The sequence below is a fragment of the Parasteatoda tepidariorum genome, chromosome 4, assembly GCF_982258835.1.
Source record: "Parasteatoda tepidariorum strain Cologne lab strain chromosome 4, Ptep-v5.0, whole genome shotgun sequence".
In the NCBI taxonomy this organism is placed as follows: domain Eukaryota; kingdom Metazoa; phylum Arthropoda; class Arachnida; order Araneae; family Theridiidae; genus Parasteatoda; species Parasteatoda tepidariorum.
In genome coordinates, this window is record NC_141758.1 from 120,921,376 (window position 1) to 120,944,279 (window position 22,904).

Below are 22,904 nucleotides of genomic sequence, written 5' to 3' on the forward strand. Positions count from 1 at the left end.
GCCAAACTTGACTGTTTGCACAACTGGCAGGAGACGATCTCCAGGCATACGCCTGACCCAGACTCTGCTATCCGAACGGTAGAGCGTGAACCTTGATTCGTCGCTCCAAAGAACAGCTTTTCACTGATCTACGGTCCAATTTCGATGTGTTTTGCACCACATTAACCGAACAATGTGGTCGTACTTTGTAATCAAAGGCTTATGGACAGCAGCACGACCATGAAAACCAAGCAGATGTGCTTCCTTACCGATGGTATTAATTTAAACAAGACTCCCAGATGCCTGTTGAAACTCCTGGAGTATGTGGGGGATCGGCTGAGTGCGTTTTTTCCGAATTTCTCTGGACAAACCCGTCAGTCTCTATCTCCCAGTTTTGTTGGTCTTCCAACTCGGGGCACATTCCAACTCTCACCGCTTACCTACCACTTCTTAATCACATTGGCCACTGTCGAATTTTGGGTAATTCAGCTCGCTAGATATGTCCCTTAGGGATCGGCCATTTTTGTGATACCTGACAATTATACCTTTTTCGAAATCAGAGAGCTCCGAACTGCGTTGCATCTTGCATGGGACTAATGCCGATGTTATTCCCTACACGATATGTACCGGCGGAGGGCGTGACGTCTCTCAGGACCATAGGTGTCCAAATAATTATTGGTAGAAGCTAGGAGAGCTATAAGCTGCAAACTGCATAAAGCTCCAAAACTGATCGCCAGTAATCATTATCATCAAAATTCAAATCTTGTTAATTAGTAGTTCTTATGTAGTAGTTCAATTTTCCAAATACTTTTTTTGCTTTGAAACTTCTTAATTTATATTTTGTATTCGCGATTATTTCCAGAGTCTAAATTATTCATGGCAGTCAACAATTTCTACGATTCATTAAATCTGCAAACTGTGGAAGGCACTGAAACTTTTATAAAATTGGAAAAAAAGTTGCGTGATAATCATTGGTATAAGCCTATGTTGGACCAAGCAGAAGTCTCTCTAAATGTGAACCGAGTCTATCTTGTTTTGGGTAATGATTTATGTATATAAGCAGTCGAACTCGCTTATGACGAACACATTTGCTCGTTATCGAGTGCGGATTCGTGGAAAAAAATTATAAACTCTCATAAACAGTTACTAAATTTTAAAATATAATGTTTGCTTTATTTCTGCACAATACAAAGAAAGTTTTCTTTTCTATTGTCTGTTTATTGTAATATTGTTTTTCGGATCCACTTATACCCCTGCTTTTAAAAAAAAATATTTTAGTATTCTCCAAAACCATTGTATTGGATTCAATTCGAAAGGTAGATTCATTTATTGAAGGTCCCGTTTGATCATCGCTTTCATTATTTTTTTCATGTTTATATTGGGATTGGAGTATGTTCTTACTTTCTCTTGTCTATTGAGAAGCAATTAAAGTTTGTGAAAGTTCGCTTTAAAATTTCTAATGAACCTGTAATCTATTGGCTGAAAAACACTTGTAGAATTTAGTAGACAGGATGCTAAGTGTTCTTAAAAGGTGCTTATTTTCGTTTTTTTAAACCCTTAAAAGTACTTATTTATTGGGTGTTTTGTGTGCCTAATCATTTTAATTAATAACAGTGCTTAATTTTCAAAATGAGATTTCTATGTTGATTTTTGCTACAAATTAGGCAAAAAGACTGCTCACATTGTTCTATTAAAGGTTTTCACAATTCATTCAACCTCAATTAATTTTGGCTTAGCGTACGAAGACTTCAATGTTTTGATTAAACACTCGTGGGTTCACAGCTACACACATATTAAGCTGGATTCGGTCGTAAGTATTTTTGTCGTCTCTTGTGAAATTCTGCTTCGCTTTGTAAGAGATTTTCAGGCTCCCCGATTCCATCCAACTGAGCATTGAAAAGTTTATTTTTCTTGTTAATTTCATTGTTGATGAAGCGCCTTTGTCACTGGCAAGCTAATGGCCATGCGATAAATCAGTACCATGTACTAGATTACTACTTATAGATCCTCAAACTTGACAAGGTGATCTTTCAATAATTATGTATTTTCATGTGGATACCCAGAAAAAGTTTCCCTTTTATTCATTAAATTTGAGAATTAATTTAGAGTTTTAAGCATAATCTTAAGCGTCCACTAATTCAGGGTTGCCGCAGGCTACTAAAATGCAACTATTTTCGGTAAAAGGCAACTTTCTTTTACCTGAAAAGGCTAAAGAAGCAACAATTTATTATTTTTTTAAAGACTTTTCTGTACTAGTGATGCTTTCTTTAGCATAAATTGGATTGAAAACCTGGAGTATTGTAAGTCTACTTGGTTTCTCAATCACCTTTTCAATCGGTGCAAAATTCCCATGATATTAAAAAACCCAATTTTTAATAGGACATTAAGATGCATGAATTTCAAATTTGAGTAATCACTTTTCATTATATATGTATTGTTTAATGGCGGGCACTTGGGTCTATTTTCCATTGGTCTCATAAATGCCAGAATTGCTACTCTCTTATCATTACCCAGTGAGCACCTATGGCTAAACCACGGCGCTGGAGTAGCGTTGCCACAACCACAAACCCGTTTATAGGGCGGGTCACAATCACACAGAAGAAAGGACATAGAACACTAAAAGGGAAACTTTTTTTAAAAAAAAGTATATGTTTTTTTTATGAAAAAGTTTTTTTTACTTTTTGAATGAATTCTTGTAAAAGCATTTAATTTCTGCAAATATACTACTAATTTTTTTTATATAAAAATTTAGTGCCACCAACTTAACTAAATGGATCATGGTATATGACAATTTAGTCATTTATTAAAATTTTAATCCTATTTCTAAGGATATTTTGTTTTTATTTAGGCAACTATTTTCATAGTTTTCGGCAACTATTTTCATGCTTTAGAAAACTAAAAGAAACTATTTTTTTCTGAGGCAACCCTACTAATGGCATAAAATTTTTAAAAACTCTTATTCTACTTTATTACTTTTTTTTTCAATTATTGTATTAATTTTAAAAAAATTTGTACTCTTAAGTTGTTCTATGAGAACTTTATAATATTTAGAGGCAAGATAAAGTGAGGGACTTTCAATGTTTTAAAATGCCACAAAATATCTTATGTTTAGTAAAAAGATTTTTCATTCCAAAAAAATATGTTATATAATTTACCATATAATTTTACTTCTCACACTACTGACTAACAGGGGTCTATCCAGGCCAAATTTACTACCGTTTAACGGTACCTTCACAAATTCCACTTACGGAAAAACGGTAATTTCACAAAATACTTTTTTCTTAAAATTGTATTTTTGTATCTCGTAAGAAACGATAAATCCATATTTTTGTGTTGATTTTTTAATATAATTTTTAATTTTCACAAATTATGTCTAAATTTTCACAAAATAGGTACCTCTCAGAAAAACCTAGACACATTCCTGATTAATTATGTATATTTTATATGGTTAAAATATATATTATACCATATAATGATTTACTTCTGATAAAAATGTTTAGCTTCAATACTCATTGTATTTACATGTCAAAAGTACTTAAATTTTTGTTAAATCATTTCATTAAAGTAATCCTTAACCAGGTAACAAATAATAATAAACATTTTTAGGGGTCATTTGTAATATGAATTTCTTAGTTTGCTTAATTCTTAACATATCTTTATAAATTCAGTACTGGTCAATAATATTAATCATGTCAATATTTTGTTGAATATGCTTTTTTAGATAACTTTTATTTTAATATAAAAAATGCACTCAATAAAAATTTTAAATAATAGTTAATTTAATTATGATTTTATATTAATTTTTTTTACTTAAATAAAGTAATAATTATTTTTAAAAAAATAGAATAAGCCATTCAATATTGAATATATTTAAAATTTTGTATAAATTGTTTTTACAGTGGCTGATATAATCGAGAAAAAAGTTCTTTGTCAGATACTAGAAGTTATTTTTTGATGATCATGTCAAGTCTTTGGAAATTATTTTATGTTTTATTAATGTATTTACAAAGATCTTTCACCAATGGGAAGAAGGAAAAATTTATTAGTGCACATATCCTAATTGTAAGGTTAGCATTTTGATGTCAAAAATTGGTTTTGGACTTGATACATCAAAGACTGTATAAATCTGACAAAAACCTGAAACAAGTTACTTTATTAACGTTGGGGACATTTTACTACACATTAAATCCTGCACAATACTTGCATTTTATACAGCTATAATTATGATTTATATACCCGGGATAATTCACAATCACTGTTTCTGGGGTAAATAAAGATCACCTAAGTTTTTTTTTTAAATGAATATGTTTTTTAAATTTGAGAATTGGACAAAAATCCTTGGAACACTTTACTTAAGCACAACTACATTTTGTGGGGTCAGTAGTTAGTGACATTCTCAACCTTCATCTATGAAAAGGTACCCCCTGTCTGGAATAGAGTTTACCTGTCTCTTATATACTAGTGAATTGGAATTACATTTTTGTAGTGGTAGATACACTTCAGTACTCCCCCACCAGAATTATATCTGGGATAGAACTCGATGAACGGATAGGAATAGTGAATTCATTGTTGTTTCGTGAGAAGCCAGGAGAGCTGTATTGAGATCACCAGACTTTTGAGTGCTGATCGTATGAGTTGTATTAAGTTCACGGTCGAGGTCGCTCATGTGTTGCCATTAGCAGTGTATACGTTGTGTGTGGTCGAGACTGAGTAACAACTGTCAACTTTTCACTGTGGACCATCCATCGAAGTAGGCGTGCTCAAATAGAAGTGGCCGTTGCTGTCAAAGTAGGCATGTTATTATCAAAGTGGGAGTCTCTGTCAAGGTAGGCATGTTCACATCAAATCTAGGTCACCAATTTGGGGACAGTAGTTATCGACAATGCCAACCGTCATTTATGTAAAGGTACCCCAACATAGAATCTAGTTAATGTGCGTTATATACAAGTAAATTGTAATTATATTTTTGTAGTGGTAGATACACTAAATATTTATTTAATAATAATTTTCTAACAAAATCTTTCAAACTGCTTTCTATATTTACCATTTCGAAGATGGGTTTCTGAATATTCTGCAAAGATTATTTTGAGTCACTTTCCTAAATAGTCTTTGATTATTTGTTTCCATCAAATGTTGTCCCTTACAGAGGGTAATTTCTTCTTATAAATAGTTAACTGGGGCTAGTTAGAGAACTTCGATCCTTGACTCTATGACTCTGCTTAGAGACCTACAGAGTACATGACGCATCGTAAAATCTGTCCTGTGGTCGTTGAGCAGTTATCATGGGTACCTGGAGAAAGTTTCCCTTCAGATCTATGTCTAAATTAAGAAAGTGGCTATCACAGGATTGTGATGGTGTGTCTACGGATCATCCCCAGGAATGTTTCCCAGACCGTCGTCACTAGCCCATTGGGCAGTTCTTGTGTGAGGTAAATAAATAGATAGCTTATAAATATAATTGTTGTTTTATCTTAAATGACTGTTTATATTTGTTAATTGTAAATAAGACAAATGTGATCTGATTTGCACCATTTCTAGTCTGTCTTATCTCCCTTGTATCTCAATTTTACGTGTGTACATTAGTTATAAATTAGCCTAATAAATAGGGTGAGAAAATACAAGCCTAAATAAGATTGGAAGCAAACTTATTGAATCTCTTTCAATGATTAAACATATCTTTTTCATTTAATGAAGAACACCTCAAAAGTGTCGGAATTATTTCTGCTGAACATGAGTTTGCCTAAAATGAAACTAAAAGAAATTCTGTAAATTTTGTAATCAAAAATGAGGAAAGTGGGTAGTGTTTTTTAAAAAGTGCTTATTTTTGTTTTTTAAAAGCTCTTACAGGTGCTTTTTTTCTTTGGGTGTTTTTAAAAAGTGCCTAATTTTCCCTTTTCCAGAGTGAGTTTTTTTTACCATGTTGATTTTCTCCACGAATTATGCAAGAAGACATTGTTCTACTCAACATTTTCATAATTAATGCAATCCCATTCTATTTCAACGTAGCATATATGAAATTGGCACACATTACATTGATTTGCAATACTATTGGTGAAAAAAGCGATTATCTAAATGCAGGATTCAAATATTATGCGTAAATTTCTGTAAAAAAAGTAAAGTTTTTTACGTTTCAAAAGAAAAATCTTTCTGCTAGAAATCTTTTAAGTTCTTCTGCAACAAAGTTGATAACTTTGGCTGTTAGTGAAACTGGGTGGATGATATGTGTAAACCCATTCCTCCAAACCATCTATCAAGTATTTCATCGCTCATTAGTTTGACTATTGTATATGATTATTCGAGATTGTCTGAATTAATTAAATTTCTTTTTATACAGGAGCATCATCAGTGTTCTTGGTTGGATTATTGCTTCAACACGGTGTTTCATTAATCATGAGTGGATTTGGCTTCATCTATCCTCTTTATCAAACGTAATATCTGTCTAAGGTTTTATTATAAACAAAGCAACATATACTTAGTGACACGCGAAATGCAAATTTGATAATCTAATACTTAAAAGAAAATAGGATGTATTTTCATTATAACCTAGAACTTACTTTTTATATTTTCATTTATACATTTTAACATTGCATGTCATGCTTACACATGAGCAAACAATAGTAATGCACATGAACAAATAATATTGTACCAAACTACAATACTTGTATTTTAAATGTCATATCAGCAGATGTCACATTTTAATTTCATTAATTATCAATTTGACAGATTTCATTGCTTAGAACTGAATATCTCATTGTTTGAGGGACTGTTAAGTAAGTTAATAAATTTGTTTCTCTTTCCCTTCCCTTTTCAAAAATTGAATCGTAGATTTAATTAAAGATTAAATTTATTTAATTTTGCTTTATTTTTGATTTACATTTTTTAAAAGTCCTTGAAGGTGTTTTTTTTTATTCGGATTTTGTAAAAAGTGCTTCAATTTCTACCTTTTAAAAAAAGATTTTTTCTTCGACATGTCGATTGTCATTCTAAATCACAAAAAATGCATGATTTTCGCAATTTTCTGCGCACTATATATCAGAAACTAGCTATTTTTAGTGTGATTATGTAAAGTTTTTGAAAATGTTTTTGAATTTTATTGATTTTCTGCACATAACTTAAGAACTTTAAACCAAAGAAAATAATAATTTGACTGCATAGATCCTAATTAAGATTTTTTTTTTTTTTTTTTTTGGAAAGTGATTAAAAAAATTTTTTTAGTGCTTGAAAAGTACTTAAAATCTGCTAATTGTTTGTTGAAAAATTTGCCACCCTGTCTATTTCTACTAATATATATTATACCCAGACCTATATTTGTTTGTGTAATTTTTATCCTAACTATCTTGGCAACCTATCTGGAAAGGTCACCAACAAGTTTAAAGGTACATCAGAGTATGAAAGCTCTCTCTAGGACCGAAATAATAAGTGGTGTCACCATTGTGATATGAGGGAAAAAATTGGAGCATCAAAACAGGTATGGAAGAGTGCATGCACTGACAAGTATAAGAGTTTTAAAGAAAGCAAAAGGATAAACCGAAATACTTTCAGAATCCTTATTTAAGTATGTTAATCCATGTTGATATTGTTAAGCAAACGTAATATTTTTACATTAAAAGATCAAAGTAAAAATCTTTCAGCCACAGGGCTGTTTAACAATAAGTCTTTTAAAAATAACTCCAATTTAAACAGATTTAAGATAGTACCGAAACATTTAAAATGGATCACATTTAATTTTTTTTTTTAAATTTTCATTTATTGTAATTTTATAGAGAATTTTAGAATTTGCATATATTATTTAAGTATTCATAATACTTAATATTATTTGATTTTTAACATTAGCATGCCATTTGTAATGGATAATTCAATGTGTATTTTCAGTAGTATCTATATTCAGTTGTATTAATAAAATTTTATTGTTATTTTGATGGTTCTTAATATAATTATAAAATGTAAGTTTTTCTAAACTCTTTAACGTAAAATATTAAAAAATTTATTATTTTGATTTTTAAAAAAATTTAAATATTTATTTTTTGCTTATTTAAAAATTGTGTAGAAAGTAGCTCGAAAATGAATACTAATATTTAAACTGGATTGAAATGATAAAACTTCCTTCCACGAGTTTCGTCACCTACTTGCCGTAGGTACAATAATCTCCCACTACTTTTCATCAAGGAGTAAAAATATTCTTTTACTAAATGATCCTTCATTAAGGAAAAATAATTGTTTAATGAACTATTTATCATCTGAAATCTTCCTTTACTGTATGTTAAAAAGCATTTTGAATGTTTTAGATTTGTAGCCTTAGAAAAACCAAATCCTTTAGTTGAGAAGAAGTGGTTGATATACTGGCTCATTCATGCTGCTTTGAATTTTGCTGAAACATTCATTTTCTTCCTTCACTGGCTTCCAGGATATTGGATATTCAAGGTGTGTGAACAAAAACAAATTTATAATTTACAGCTTTTTTTCTGAATTCTGATCGAAAATTGAACCGCATGTTATACGAAAGAATCTTTTTCTCTACGTAGGTAATGGGGGAATAGTTTGCTGGCACCAGTTGTGATGTAACCGGATGCCACCCTAAAAAGGGGTGTGCCGCCTCGATCAGGGTTTAGTTTATACTGCATCTCATTCCCCAGTGAATGAAAAGAAAAAAAAAAGATGCAGCTTTGATATCTGTACACACCCGTTTTTGAAATTGTTTTTTATCGCCAAGTTCAGCACCAGCTGATAATCTAGTTTCAATTTGTAGGTTGGAAAAATTGTAAACAGAAAGTTCCAGGTGGCGATTGTGAAAGTAGATTGCCATGTTATGTGTGCGATGTAAAATCAGATTTGTTATTGCACAAATAGGATAGAGTTGTTTGGTTAAGTAAAGAAAGATTCCTTGAAGTTTTGGTTTGATACGTAATATTTTTTGTGGAATTATGTGATTAAAATTTTGGTTTAGGAATTAATTTTCTGTCACATTACATTTTGTAATTGCTTTTGGATTTAAACTTGTTGATGTGAAGAGTGGTATTTTTGTTATGTTGATTTGAGTCATTTATGAGGCGAAATTGCAATGGTTGCAGGCTAAGTTTTCTGCGGAAACTGTTCTTGCAGTTCCTGGTTATCCTAATAGTGTGTAAAGTTATTCATGTGCAAATAAAAATGAGTTTTAGATTAATTGTGGCTGTTATTTGAAGATTTATGCTGGGTTAATTTTTGACTTAAAAAATAGCTGGGCACTAGAAGCGCACTATTTCCTCCTAAAAGAAGAAATGTTCACAAATATTTACATAGCTTTTTATAACACCCAAAATATATAAAGTTCTAAATTTTACCATTACTTTTTTTTAAAAGAATTAGTCAGGCTTCGCCATTGTCCTGTATATTTTTTGGGGGGGGGGATATCCTATGTGGGGAGAGAGAGTAATTATCGAACTTGTCAACCTTCATCTATGAAAAGGTAGAATTGGGTTAACATATCTTATATACTAGTGAATTGAAATTGCATTTTTGTAGTGATAGATACACTTCAGTACTCTCCCACCAGAATTTTATCTGTCGATGAATGGATACGACTAGTGAATTCATTGCTGTTTTTGTGAGAAGCTGTAATAAAATTACTGTACTGATCGTGAGAGCTGTATTAAGTTCACAATCGTTATCGCTCCTATGTTGCCATTAGCAATCTAGTGTATACAGACCAACGTTGTGTGTGAATAAGTACCCCAAGAATCGTTAACATGTCTTATATACTAGTGAATTGGAATTGTGTTTTTGTAGTGGTAGATATACTACATCCAATATTTAAAAAAAGTGATTTATCCTATATTTTTGTGGGATAAGGAAAGGATTCAGCCAAATTCTACTGATTGGGATGGATTAATTTTCATTTTTCACCCACCCTGAAAATAGCCTGCTATTTTACTAGGATGGTTCTTCTCTCATATTTGATAGGTACAGGGTATCTGCGCACCTGGAAAGTCATGAATTTTGGTATTGAACAAAATTTGTCGCCATGGTTTTTGCTATTTTTTTAAAAAATATCATAGAAAGTCATGGACTTTGGTCACTGAAAAATCTAATTTTTAAAATTGAATTTACCCCCCACTCCTCAATTTCATTGTTTTCGGAATATCTGAATTTGCAATAAAGTCCCCCCTCACAATCATATTTTATTAAAATATAAAATGTTTTTATCATGTTCTTTCAAAAAATGAAAGAAGGAACATCATTTCTAGATCAAATTATCTTTCAAACTTCTGTGATTTAAAAATTTTATTATTTTTTATTTTGTCAATTTAAAATTCTAGGTGAAGCAAGCCAGTCATTGCCGAATTTTTTTTAAAATTCCGAAATAAGAACAGAAAAATCAGGAGTGTTTCTTTCTTTCTGATGAATACGAAAAGTATCTTTAGAATATAATTCTTCAGAGAAAAAAAAATTATTTGCTTTTGTATTTTTTTCCCAGCTATTTTATTGCTTCAACTCTTTCTTTACTCTGTTTTTAAGATCTATAAATATGAAGATGCAGAGTATAGCAGTTTTCGGTTGTACCTATCATTTCAATTAATGTTATAATAATGTTTTTTTAAATTTACTGTTGTGTTATTGTTGGAGAAAATAGTAACTTTGTTAAGTCATGAATTTGAAAATCTAAAATGTAACAGATACATTTTGTCTTTAAGAATTCATGACTGCAGACACCTTTTTAGAATTTCTTGATATGGTTTAATACAAAGCTGTATGAGAGAGAATAAACAAACAAAGGTTGTTATTTTCAATATAGTTTATTCTTGTAGTGTCAAGAGAACATTTATTAACATATAAAGAAAAATCATTTAATATTATCTCCAACAAAAAAGATTTTTACTTTTTGAAAAACAATAATATATCCATCAAAATAAATTTTAAATTAAATACCTGTATATATTTTCCAAAGAAAATTGAACTTGTAACAGAAATAGTGTCATTAGGTAAGGGTCTGTTTAGAAGAAATTAGGGTCCCTTAACGGTTTCTTCACAAAATATCTTTTCATAAAAACGGGCCCTTCACAAAATACTTTAATTTAAAAATGGACCCTTCACAAAATAATTTATCTTTTAATCGGACCCTTCACAAATTTGTTTATCTTCATTGTTATTTTGTTAATCGAATAAACCTTTCCCAGGAATCTTCCTTTATTCGTCCGAAATGAATATTCTGCTTTCAGCAGTATAGGCTAAATACCAAATATTTGTATGTTGCATCTCTAATTTAGAAGCAGCAATTGTTGTTTATTTTTTAAAATTCAATTTTTATAATTATAATTTTACAGTGTTGAGCATAATCTTGAATGTCTTTACAATTCAAAAACTCTTCAAAGAGGTTTTTTGCAATAACAGGACCCTAGTTGAAAGAATGTGACTTAACGTTTATTTTATATTCACAAATTACTAGTAATTTTTTCACAATTTTACAAAATGTCTGGACAGTCCCCTGTTAGTGTTTTTTGGGTTTTTTATGAGTCTTTTTTTTTTTTTTGAATTTTATTTATGGATCTCATTTATCACAGATATGCTCCCAAAGAAAATCAAATTTTCTTCTTGATTAACTTGTTGTCCTTTCATATTTTAAACTGTCAGCCTGAACAGAAAGTCACTGATGTGGTTTCATGCCTAATAAATTTGTCTTCTTCACAGTGTGGCTTCTTGTATTGGTGTTATGCACCTCAGGAGAGAAATGGCTCTGACATTGTCTACGACTATGCTATTCGCCCCTTCTTCCGTACAACAAACGAGGAACAACAGAAGACTGCGCCACATTCCATTTACACAGACAGCGTGGAAGGTAAATTTCTCTCTTCTACGGAATATCTATTGATTTATTAAAATAATTTTTACTTATGGACATTTATTATACATTATTGATACACCCAAATTATATTTTCATGTTTGCAAAACTATGCTTTTCTGACCATGTGCAACCACAATTTATATTAGTTTTTCTAACGTCAGATTTTTAATTCAAACCTCATCAAGCTACAAATTAACGGTGGTCCATCGGTTAAAGACCTCTGAAATTTGATTTGCACCCCCTTAAAATAACTATTGATGGTCTTTTGGACTAGCTATAAAAAGATTTTTTTATTTTTATAAAAAGATATTTTAGATTTTGTTATGGAATAGAATATTACACATTATGCAATGCACAATCTCTCTATTGTAATTTTTTGTTTTAATTAACTCTATTATTTTTTTTAAAAGAAGTTTAACAGCAACATGCACAATGTGTACAGACTGTTATTATTTTCTAGTAACTGGTTCTTCAAACCTGTGACTTAATTTTCCCTAATAATAAAATATCAACTTATATTGAAACAACAGACAACATTTTCATTTTGTGCTAACCAATCTTTTAGCCCAAACATAAATATTTACGGCACTCTTGCAAAATCATCTATGTAAGGCAGTGTTTCCCAAAGTGTGGTACGCGTATTCCCAGGGGTACGGGAACAGTTTAGAGGGGGTACGCATTTTTATGCAAAGTATCTTGCAGCAAGCGAAAATTTCAAAAAAGTTTATTTAAAAATAAATCTAGCAATTAAAATTTACGATTACATTTTTTTCTATTGGCTATTTTTTGCAGAGTTAATTGCATTGTTAATTTTGCATTGTTAATATTTAATCTTTAGTGGTATCAACAGACAGTTGTGATTTTTGACTCTTGTGCAATTTTTTTATAGTAAAAAATACATTAATTTTTTTTATTAATGGTACACAGCGTTATGAAAAATTTAGAAAGGGTACACAAAAATCATAAGTTTGAGAAACACTGATGTAAGGGATCTTCACTAGAGCTTCCCTTCCATTAGAACATTTATTCATTTTGAAACAATTTAGAATTTGAATGATACATGCTTAATTTATATTGATATGACGTGTAATGATACAATTTTCACCCTTCATTAACTCCAATTCAATTGAATTTATTAATTTTTTTAAAATAATATAAACAGAATAAGTATGTTCTTTTGAAACGTGAAGTGGCTTTAATGCAACCGGGTGTTTTGTATCTCTGTAAACAATTATTCTTTTCTTTAGATTGATTTTTTTGTTGTTAGAACTGTAAGTCAATCTGTATGCAATCTATTCCAGTTATTGTAACATTGAAGATCGTATCAAATGACAAATTTTAAATAAATAGCGTGTTACTTTTATAATTGCTGTAATAGTTATGGTCAACATATGAAGAAAGTGTTTGCAATCTATTAAAAAATGAAAAAAGCTTAAGATCCAATTTTTCAATAAGGTCAATGCTTAATTTGACAACTTTCAGTATTTTTTTTTCTTTTAAATATTATAAATGTATCACTAATATAAAATTAGCCAAAGAAATTTCAGCAGGTTTTTTGTTTCCTGCTAAATATGGATTCTATCTGCCCAAGTTTTCTAAGCTGCATTTTAACCTTTCACATGGTGCATAGCATATTTAAAAAGTGCTTATTTTCGATTTTCGTTTTTTGAAAGCCCTTAAAGGTGCTTTTTTATGGGGTGTTTTTAAAAACTGCTTAATTTTCCCTTTTCGAAAATGAGAATTTTTTTTTCTTTTCCATGTCGATGTTCGGCACGTATAATGCAAAAGCGTGGTTTTCAAATTGTTCTGTTCAACGTTTTCACAAATCATTCAAACACGATGTATTTCGGCATACTGTCGTTCCTTAGCGTATGAAAGCATCCATCATTTTACATGTTTGATGAAATGCTTCCGGGTTCGGGTGTGCATATACTGAGCTGGATTCAGTGAGAATTATTCATGCACTCTCGTGTGCAACTCGGCTGCATTTTGCAAGAGATTCTCAATTTCCAGCTTCATTTTCCTCACTCTGAAATTGAACCGAAAATCTCTAATCTTTTTAGGGTGGCTAATGTAGTCCAGAAAGAGTTCTTTGTCGGAAACTAGGTATTTTACCATGATCATGTAAAGGCTTTGAAAATTATATTTCATTTTGTTTTTGTATATAGTGCTTAAAAATATTTTTGACTGCTTAAAAAGTAATTAAAAGGTGCTTATTTTTTGTTAAAAGATTTAGCTATGCATCATGTTTTAGTAACTGCTTAGTAAGATGAAAACATTATCTTCTACTAATGTGACTGAAATTATTCATCCCCCTTGTAATGAGAGTTTATAAATGGGAGAAACGTTCATGGGGGGTTGTAAATCACATATATTTTGACTGCTTACTTTTTTTTTCCTAACACATTGAAGAGTCAGTATTTTTTTTCTAAATATATTAACATTTACTCTAAAAAACAAGCATGCATTTTATAAATTATTTCAAATTTTTATTAATTAAAAAAGAATTGTGTAAATAAACTGCTACAAAAGAAATGCATACATTTCTTTAATGTATATAGCATTGTTTGAAGTTTTATTCCTGTTTTAAAATTATAAACACATTTATTTTAATAAAGTTAAAAAGCGCAGCTTTTAAAATAGTTTGAAATAAGATGTTGATAAAACAATGTATGTTTTTTTACATTTTGAAAGTTAATTTCATTCATCGGATTAAAAAGTGAGAGCAAATGTTAATTTTTATTATTGTTTATTTATTTGAAGTGTTTTTCCCCTACCATATTCTTGCAAAATTTTAATACAGATATTCTAAGAAACAGAAGTTATATTCAAGTCATTAATATTTTTATTAGATAAATTTAATTATCAAATATTGTTTCTTGGACAGAATTAGTTAAATTTAATGATAGTTATTTAATCACTTTTAATAGGCGGGATTTGCCTGTATAAATATTTTGTACAAAGGACATATTATTTATGTTATTTAGTTTTCATACTTGCATTCCATTATTGAAATGTTCATTTTTTTAATAAAACATACAGGCGAGTAGGGCAAAGTTATGCAACTAATACTTATCAGATTATGTATGTATAACAGTTGCTGTGTATATTATTCTAATAAATTTTTCATTTAACCTAATAAAAATTCATTGGTCTATTTGCTGTCTGTACCACATTAAAAATAAATATCTTTAAGATGGTACACATTTTGTGTCGTGCCGACACTGCTTAAGATTTGATACATTTAATTTTCAGTTTCTATAATTAAAACATTGGTCATGGAAAACTACAGCAGCAAAATTTATTTCTAAGGAAAAAATCATATTACGGGGTTCCCACGGTCCCTAAAAACTGCAAGTCCTTCAGTTTCCAGCATCACTATACGTGATTAAAAAAAAATTCAGTCTTACAAAAATATTTAAAACAAAAAATGTTTCTTTTATAACCTAGAATGAGACTATACATGGAGAGTAGAGGAGAGACAAAAAGAGATGTGTGTGAGGGGAGGAAAGCATGCCCTTTCATTAGTATATTCTTCCTTTTGCCTAAAATGATGCTCTATGAGGAAAGTGAAGCATTCTAAAAGTAAAAAATAGTGTGGACAAGGGGATACTGCACATGGGATCCTGTTTTTTTTTTGGGGGGGGGGGAGAGTTCTAAAGTAGAAGACTCACACTGACCTTCAAAATATCATTGTAAATGTTCTCTCATTGTTCCATAAACAATATATATATTTTTTTTAAAGAAAAATCTTCCATAAAAATCCAACCTAAAATTTTTTTTACATACCGCAGTAAGTTCAGAGTTCAAAATGCTAACTTAGTTGTTCTCTTAATGGTTATTTAAAATAAATGGCTTTTTTCTGTCTAAAAGTAGATAAGTGGTAGAAATGAATGAAGTATTTTACAATAATAAAAAAAGGGAATTTTTCACGATCTATTTCAATGCACCATTTTGTCAGAAACTAGTTATTTTATCATAATCTCGTAAAGTCTTCGCAAATTATTTTGCATTTTGTAAATGTATATAGTGCTTAAAAATATTTTTGAGTGCTTAAAAGGTGCTTATATTTTGTTGAAAAATTTGGTTATGCACCCTGAGATGTTACGCTGATTTATAAACACAAAATTATTCAATTATAGTGTCTTTATAGTTATTTTTCTGTTTTTATGTATTTTAAAACCCAGAAGAGTTAAAAAAATATAATTGTTTTTATTTTTGGAATTCGTTATTCACATGCATGTTCCAAATATTTGCCTTATTTAAAATATAAATCTCAAATGAAAATAGGCAATGAAATAATATCTTCACAAAAATTTCCTCAAAACATTTATAAAATCAAGGTGGTCACTCACCTGGAATACAGGGCCGTAACTACGCCGGGGCACCGCCCCGACGGTCAAGGGGGCCCCATATGAAGAGACCACATCATGTTTTTACAAAATAAAGTACTCTAATTATATATAGGTAGGCAAGAAATTGTGTTAAGATAGAGTTGATGAAAATTTTCATTTTTGTAATTGCGTACCTACTATAACATAAAGGGAAGGGTGAAAAACTGTAAAACACCTTTTCGCGAATTACTTCCCTTTCTCAAAAGAACAAACACGTTTTGCAGAGAAGGGGAAAGGCCACATCTGCATGTAGTTGATTGTTAACACTTTCTGTATATTGCACTTCTGGTTTACTTAGTTGCTTCCTCTACTATCTAGCGTCAGATCCAGTGGCGTGCCAACCAGGGGGAGGCAGAGGGCCCCTCTAAAATTTAGGTGATGGGCAAACGATGCGTTTCGTCCCTCCTGAAATTTAGACACTCACGAAAATAGAGTAAAATCGGTAATTTAAAAAAAAATAATCAATTTTGAAGCTATTTTTGAAATAGAAAACTTTATATATTCCTCTAACATTTATGTGCTTTGCCTCTTCTGATATTTAGTAATTCGCCAAGACGAAGTCTAGTAAAATAGGTAATTTTAGAGAAGAAAAAAAAAGCTATTCTTCCTCAGTTTGGAAGATATACATAAAGTAGGAAACTTTACTTTGTTATGGGCGATTAATGTGTTTTTTGACTTTTGGAAAAGTAAAGTGAAAAAAATATTTTAATTCCAATTTTCACTCTATTTTCTTCCGAAATAGTAATGAGGGGGCGAACATAGTGTTTCGCCCCTTTTGAAATTTCAAAGCGCTAAAAAATAATAGAAATTGGTAACTAAAAAAAATTTCATCTTTGAATCTATTTTCCAAATAGAAAACTTTATTTTCTTCTGAAATAAAAGTGAGGGGGGTGGGGAATTTGCTTCTCATCTTCTGAAATTTAGAAATTAACATTAATAGAATAAAATCAAGTAAAGTAGGAAATTTTAGAAGAAGAAAATTGTTTTGTTTCATAACTTCGACGATGTTTTCCAAAAGGAAAACTCCATTTTCCTCTTAAATCATGGTAAGAGGATAGAAAACTTTATTTTCTTCTGATATAAAGAAAGGGGGGCTAAAATGTGTTTTGTATCTCCTGAAATTTAGACATTTGAAATAATAAAGTCTAGTAAAATTGTTTTAAAAAAAAACTTTGAAGCTCTTTTCCAAACAGAAAATTTTATTTTCTTCTTAAATTAAAATGAGGGGGCAAAGAATATACTTCACCTCTTCTGAAATTCAGACATAAGGTCAAGTAAAATTTATATTTAACTTTTATTTTCGACTTTAAAGCGATTTTCCAAATCGAAAACTTTATTTTCCTCTGAAATTTAATTGAGATGGCTGAGAATGTGAGCCACCCCTTCTGAAAATTTGACATTCGCTACAATAAAGTAAAATAAAATTGAGAATTTTAGAAAAAGAAACTACTTTTTTTGCAATTTACTAGCTATTTTCCTAATTGAAATAGAAATTCCTCCCCACAAGAAAAGTACTTCGGTTTTGTTTCAATTTTTTTCTACATGTTACGACTTTTAATTTATTAAAAAAATTTAAAACTAAAATGCGAAAAGAGAAGAGCAGCACATCATAAAAAAAACATAACAAGTGTTTAGAAAACCTAAATAAGTACCAATTTTTTTGCATCCTGAAAAATGCATCATACACTGAGACCAATAGATATATTTTAAAGCATCTTTTGACTGTGGGTGGAATGAAGGTGTTAAAACCTTCATACCACCCACAGAGTTTACCCCACAGTTATTTGACTCCTCAAAAAATAGCCATCTCCTTTTACACCATGGGAAAATGACCTTTTGCTTCTTTAAATTGCCTTAATCATTTTTATGACCCTGGGCTCTTTTGTGCTTTTATAAAATGTCAGATATTTACAGTACCATCTATATGTCCCTTAAGTTGTCTTAAACTAGCAACAATCTAGATGTTCTAGGAAAACAGATGCTTTTAAGGGATCCAAGGGGATGACTCTTGTTGACATTTACTTAGGTCATTTTGTCAAGAGATTTTTTCTGAGACAAACGTAAAACGTTCCAGTTAAATTCCAGTTTTTAGCTCATTTAATTGCGTCATTTAAATTAACCATTTTTAATTCAGATATAAATTTTCTGTTAACTTTTATTTTGTTCAATTTTTGAAATTAAAATTTAACTTTAATTAAGGGTTATTAAAATTATTTGCAACTTCCTTTTTTTCAAACATAAATCATGATATCAATAATTCCCATTCTTAATAAAAATTTTCTTTGGAAAACAGGAAAACCAAATGTAAATTTATTTATAAGGAGGTACGTAAATGTTTGCATTAACTCATTTAATACATTTAAATTTTATATTTATATACTGTTAGAATTCTTTCATAAGATTGATAATATAGCAATTGCTTTTTTTTTACGTTCGTATATAAAATTTAATTTGTATAGTACTTTAATTGATAATTTTACTGTTTATTGTGTGCATTGATTTTGTTCTTATTTTATATTTTTTAAATTATTAAGACCTTTAATTTTTTTTAATTGGAACTTCGAATTCTTAGGGTTTTTAACAACTTTGTTTTCATTAAAAAATGAAATGCAATCTTTACTTTACATATAAAAAAATATCATATTTAACTTAATAAAAAACGCATTTAATTTAATAAAAAAGCTATGAACATCAGCTTAGAAATCCGTAGCAATTAAATTTCATTGTATTGACAAACCATTAAAAAGAATTTTTTTTTTAATTAGCAAATATGCTTTGACTTTTTCTCATTTTTCTTTCATAAGAAAAAACTATTACTCTTTGTCATAATTTTGTCACATTTGATTACATAGCGTCATGAATACATAGGCCAAATATTTAAGAACGAATTCTTTTCAAAATATAGCTATATTTTCTAGGGACCTGTCCATATTGGAGTAATGCAACTTTGTTTTTGTCAATCAATGTATATAGAGAAAAAAAATCGGTATATTTTTTTCTATTAGGAATTTTTTTTAATGTGGTATATGTGCCGATAGAAAAAAAAGTCTATAATTTCCTTCAGTTTCCATAATGCGATCAAAAAACTTTTAGATTTGAAACTAAAAAGTAATTTTCATTTTTATAATGGTTTTGTCTTGAAAAGACCTTCCTTACGATATAGTAACCGGATTAAACAGGTTTATAAAATTGGTATTTTATGATTAGCATTATATTTAGAGGAAAAGGAGGCTACAGTGGACATGGGGGACAAAAGTAGACAACATGAATAGCTTTTTTTTCCCCTAGTCATATTTTCACGGTGAGATATCATAAATTGGTACCTTTTACGTACAGTGAATCATAAATTTACCACCCTGAATAACTTTTGATTTAATGATCGGATCTTCACGTTCTAGGGCTCCATCTTAATAATTCGAGGGTATGACTTCAAATATGCAAATTAATTAGTGCACGATATTTTATTTTAAGTTACGCAATCAGACACTAAAACATACTTTCCCTGAATAAACATAACTTTTGTTCAACAGATTCGATTTTCTAACCCCCGTAATATAGGAGGTAGCTGTAATCTGGAAAATATGGTCCCAATAGTTTGGAAAGGTGAGCTATCCAAAGTTTGGACCCCCAAATGTTAATTTTAATTGTTTTTGTATTTCACTACAGATCGAGAGCTTTTTAAGGGAATCGAAAAATTTTTGCACACGATTATAAAATTCTTTTATCTAAAGATAATTCCATGCAAAAAATAACTTTTAGTAAATATTTATTATTTTTTATTTAATAATAGTCTAATGTTGTTGATCATTTACGTCGCACTAGTGCTGCACAATAAGCTATTGGCGACGGTCTGGGAAACATCCCTTGAGGTTTGATCCTCTGCAGAGGGGATGGCACCCCCGCTTCGGTAACCCGGCGACCTGCACGCGAAGTCGAGCACTTTATGGTATACCAGTTTAACGAGGACCAATACCGCACACCCTCGGTCCATACGCAGGCTAATCCAAGTGGTCACTACCTGCACACTGACCGCAGCCAGGGATGCTTGATTTCGGTGATCTGTTTGAAACCGTGTCTTAACGATCACTCCTCTTCGGGATAATAATAGTCTGAAAACTTTTGAATCGTAAGGCATATAATTTGTTTTTCGTATCATTTTAAAGTATCTAATTTCACATGGAAAATGCAAATTTGAGCGAAATTGGTTGATTAGTTCCTGAGAAATCGAGTCTTATAAGTACGACTTTTTTAAAATTTAATTTCTCAGGATTAATCGATTTCGCTGAAATTTTGTATTTTGCCATGTGGAAAACTTACAATGTTTTGTAATCCAATTTATATGCGAACAAATAACTTGTTTTCATAAATATATTCGCTAACATAATACATAAATAGCTAAAATGACGGTTAGAGATGGAATACTGAAAGTTTTTGAAAGGGCCTCCTCCAAAAATTTTTGCCCCAGAGCCCCACGGGGCGAAGTTACGGCACTGCTGGAATAACCACATAAATTGCTTGATAATCAAAGTAACAAATACCTTTCAGCCAAGTCAAAGTAGATGTTGTCTCACAGAGACAATCGTGCTCCGGAATCCGGAAGTTTCTGGAAATCCCAGGCCCAGACAGTTCGAGAAATCGTCGATCCCATTTATATATAAAAATTCTTGTATATTTTATTTAAAAATAATAGAACTTATACATGGCACCTCTTTCATTTGTAAACATATTTTCTGGTAGAATAATAAATGTGATTGGAGATGAAAGTAAACTTATACATAATTATTCACTTAAATCATGCTGCGTGGGTTCGATCACCGCGTAGTTAATGGTGACGTTAAATCTGTCGAGTCACAAAGTCCTCCGTGTTCCCGTAACAAATCAATACCTCTGGGGGTCCAGGAGTTTCCTCGTCTTCCGGACGGGTCCGAAACGACGAGGCGACGGAGTTGAACACGAGTCGTCGTGAACCCGAAATCGGATCGGCCGTTCGACGCCGGATAAAATTACGCTGCGTGTAATTTAGTAAGAAATTTAGAAAGACATAATTTTTTTTGGAATGGGTCATGAATGATTTTACTAAAGAACTTTTCACTCACACAATCACCCCCTTGTCTTCTTATAAAAGAGAAGAACTGCTTCTCTTGACATCTTCCCTCACACACTCCATTCATTGTACAAAATGTTATTATTGCACTTTCAAGTAATCTATTTGTTGAGCCTAACAATGCATAAATAATTTTTATGTCAGTAACATATTTATTCATAATTTATAGCACTGTCCAGTTCTTGAGTATCCTCATCATATCATTGCCAAAGAATGTTCATCTAAAGAAGGCTTCAGAATTGTATTTTACACTTGAATTGTGTGTCGTTTTCTCAAAATGTGTTCGTGAATTGAAATAAAATAATGATTTTGTGAAGAATTTTGTCATATTTTATAAACACACTAGTTCTAATTTTATGACTTCATTCTAGAAAGGATTATGTGAATGCATTCTATGGAAGAGCATTTGGAGAAAGGATCCTTGAGGGGCAAATTTAAGGATGAGAGGAACGTCATTATAAGTGATCACAGGGTTGCCGCTCCATAGGGAATTTAAAAATCACCTAAAATAAAAGGGAAAGAGCAGGGAATTTTGTTTCATATTTTCGTCTTTTCAATAATAGTGACCACCCAAAGCGTCATCTATGGGATATTTAACCATGATATTTCAGCTATACTAAACTATTTCATTTACTATAGCATTAAAGTATGTCCAGCTGTTTGTCAAGCCATTCAAACTAATAAATATAGTTAGCTCTCAAAAGAGCACAGTCATTGTTGTTTCCTCATAATATAGTGTGTATAATATCTACGAGGGAAACAAGTGGAATTTTTTTTTACAGATATGAGTAGCAACACCCAGGAAATTCGTTTTAGACGTATACTCATCATGACCAGGTCCATAAGACCCTGAGAACACTGAAAATCTTCTGCTCAACCAACAGAAAAAAACTTCTCCCCATTCTGAAATATTCGTATACATTAAGCATCTTGAGGAAAATTTAATGAATTTTAAAATTTACGTGTGGGTCATCGAATGAAAGGTTTTAATTCACACCCCTTGATTTTAATATATCCACTGTTTACAAATATTTTAGTTTTAATATTCTCATGGATAACTTTTGTTCTTATGATTAGGTTAGGTCTTATGATTAGGTTGACCACAAAATATACTAATTAATTTAGAAAAACCAAGATTTTGATTCTTAACCAACAAAATATGCATAACAATTAATAATATTAGCTTTCACTCTTAACATATTTCAAGATATTTTTGTTTATCTTATATGTTGTTTACAATTATAAATTTAGTTTATTCACAGATAGTTCCAGGTCAAAATTAATTTTCATGATTCTTTTATTAAATAAGGTTTGGAGAAAAATTGAATTTTAAGGTATATAATTTTTCCAACTATTTTAAATTAATAAAATGGGTGAAATAGTTCTTAAACAAAATTCAAAAATTATGGCCGTTATGAAATTTAATAACAAAGAAACGATTCAGTTTATTTTGTTCAAACTTAGTATTTTGTTACTTAAAATTACATAGTTTAAAATGATGTAAGAATTTGTATACCTTACAAGTCAAAAATTTTTCACCATTGTTAAAGGCATTGAATAAAAATTATTTTTTACGTCTTTAGATAAACGAATTATAAAATTGTGTGTC

General features: G+C 30.5%; 1 protein-coding gene across 2 annotated transcripts; it reads left to right on the forward strand.

The window, feature by feature from the left end:
* The first annotated feature begins 706 nt into the window (after nucleotides 1–706).
* On the forward strand, nucleotides 707–21,614 carry LOC107441407 (receptor expression-enhancing protein 5). 2 transcript variants are annotated; one of them, XM_043054212.3, is made up of 5 exons: nucleotides 707–1,018; nucleotides 6,314–6,407; nucleotides 8,265–8,400; nucleotides 11,644–11,791; nucleotides 21,465–21,614. In XM_043054212.3, exons 1-5 carry the CDS (start codon nucleotides 856–858, stop codon nucleotides 21,479–21,481), a joined length of 558 nt encoding a protein of 185 aa, XP_042910146.2. In that variant the 5' UTR covers nucleotides 707–855; the 3' UTR covers nucleotides 21,482–21,614. The 2 variants fall into 2 exon arrangements, with proteins under 2 accessions (XP_042910146.2, XP_042910147.2); XM_043054213.3 differs by lacking the exon at nucleotides 8,265–8,400.
* The last annotated feature ends 1,290 nt before the right edge of the window (nucleotides 21,615–22,904 follow it).

Bases quoted from the DNA above. Each gene is read 5' to 3' on its own strand.
- LOC107441407 (XM_043054212.3), top strand. From the start codon at position 856: ATGGCAGTCAACAATTTCTACGATTCATTAAATCTGCAAACTGTGGAA. The intron at 6,408-8,264 runs GTAATATCTGTC...TGAATGTTTTAG, and splicing joins ATCTATCCTCTTTATCAAAC to ATTTGTAGCCTTAGAAAAAC. The intron at 8,401-11,643 runs GTGTGTGAACAA...TCTTCTTCACAG, and splicing joins CAGGATATTGGATATTCAAG to TGTGGCTTCTTGTATTGGTG.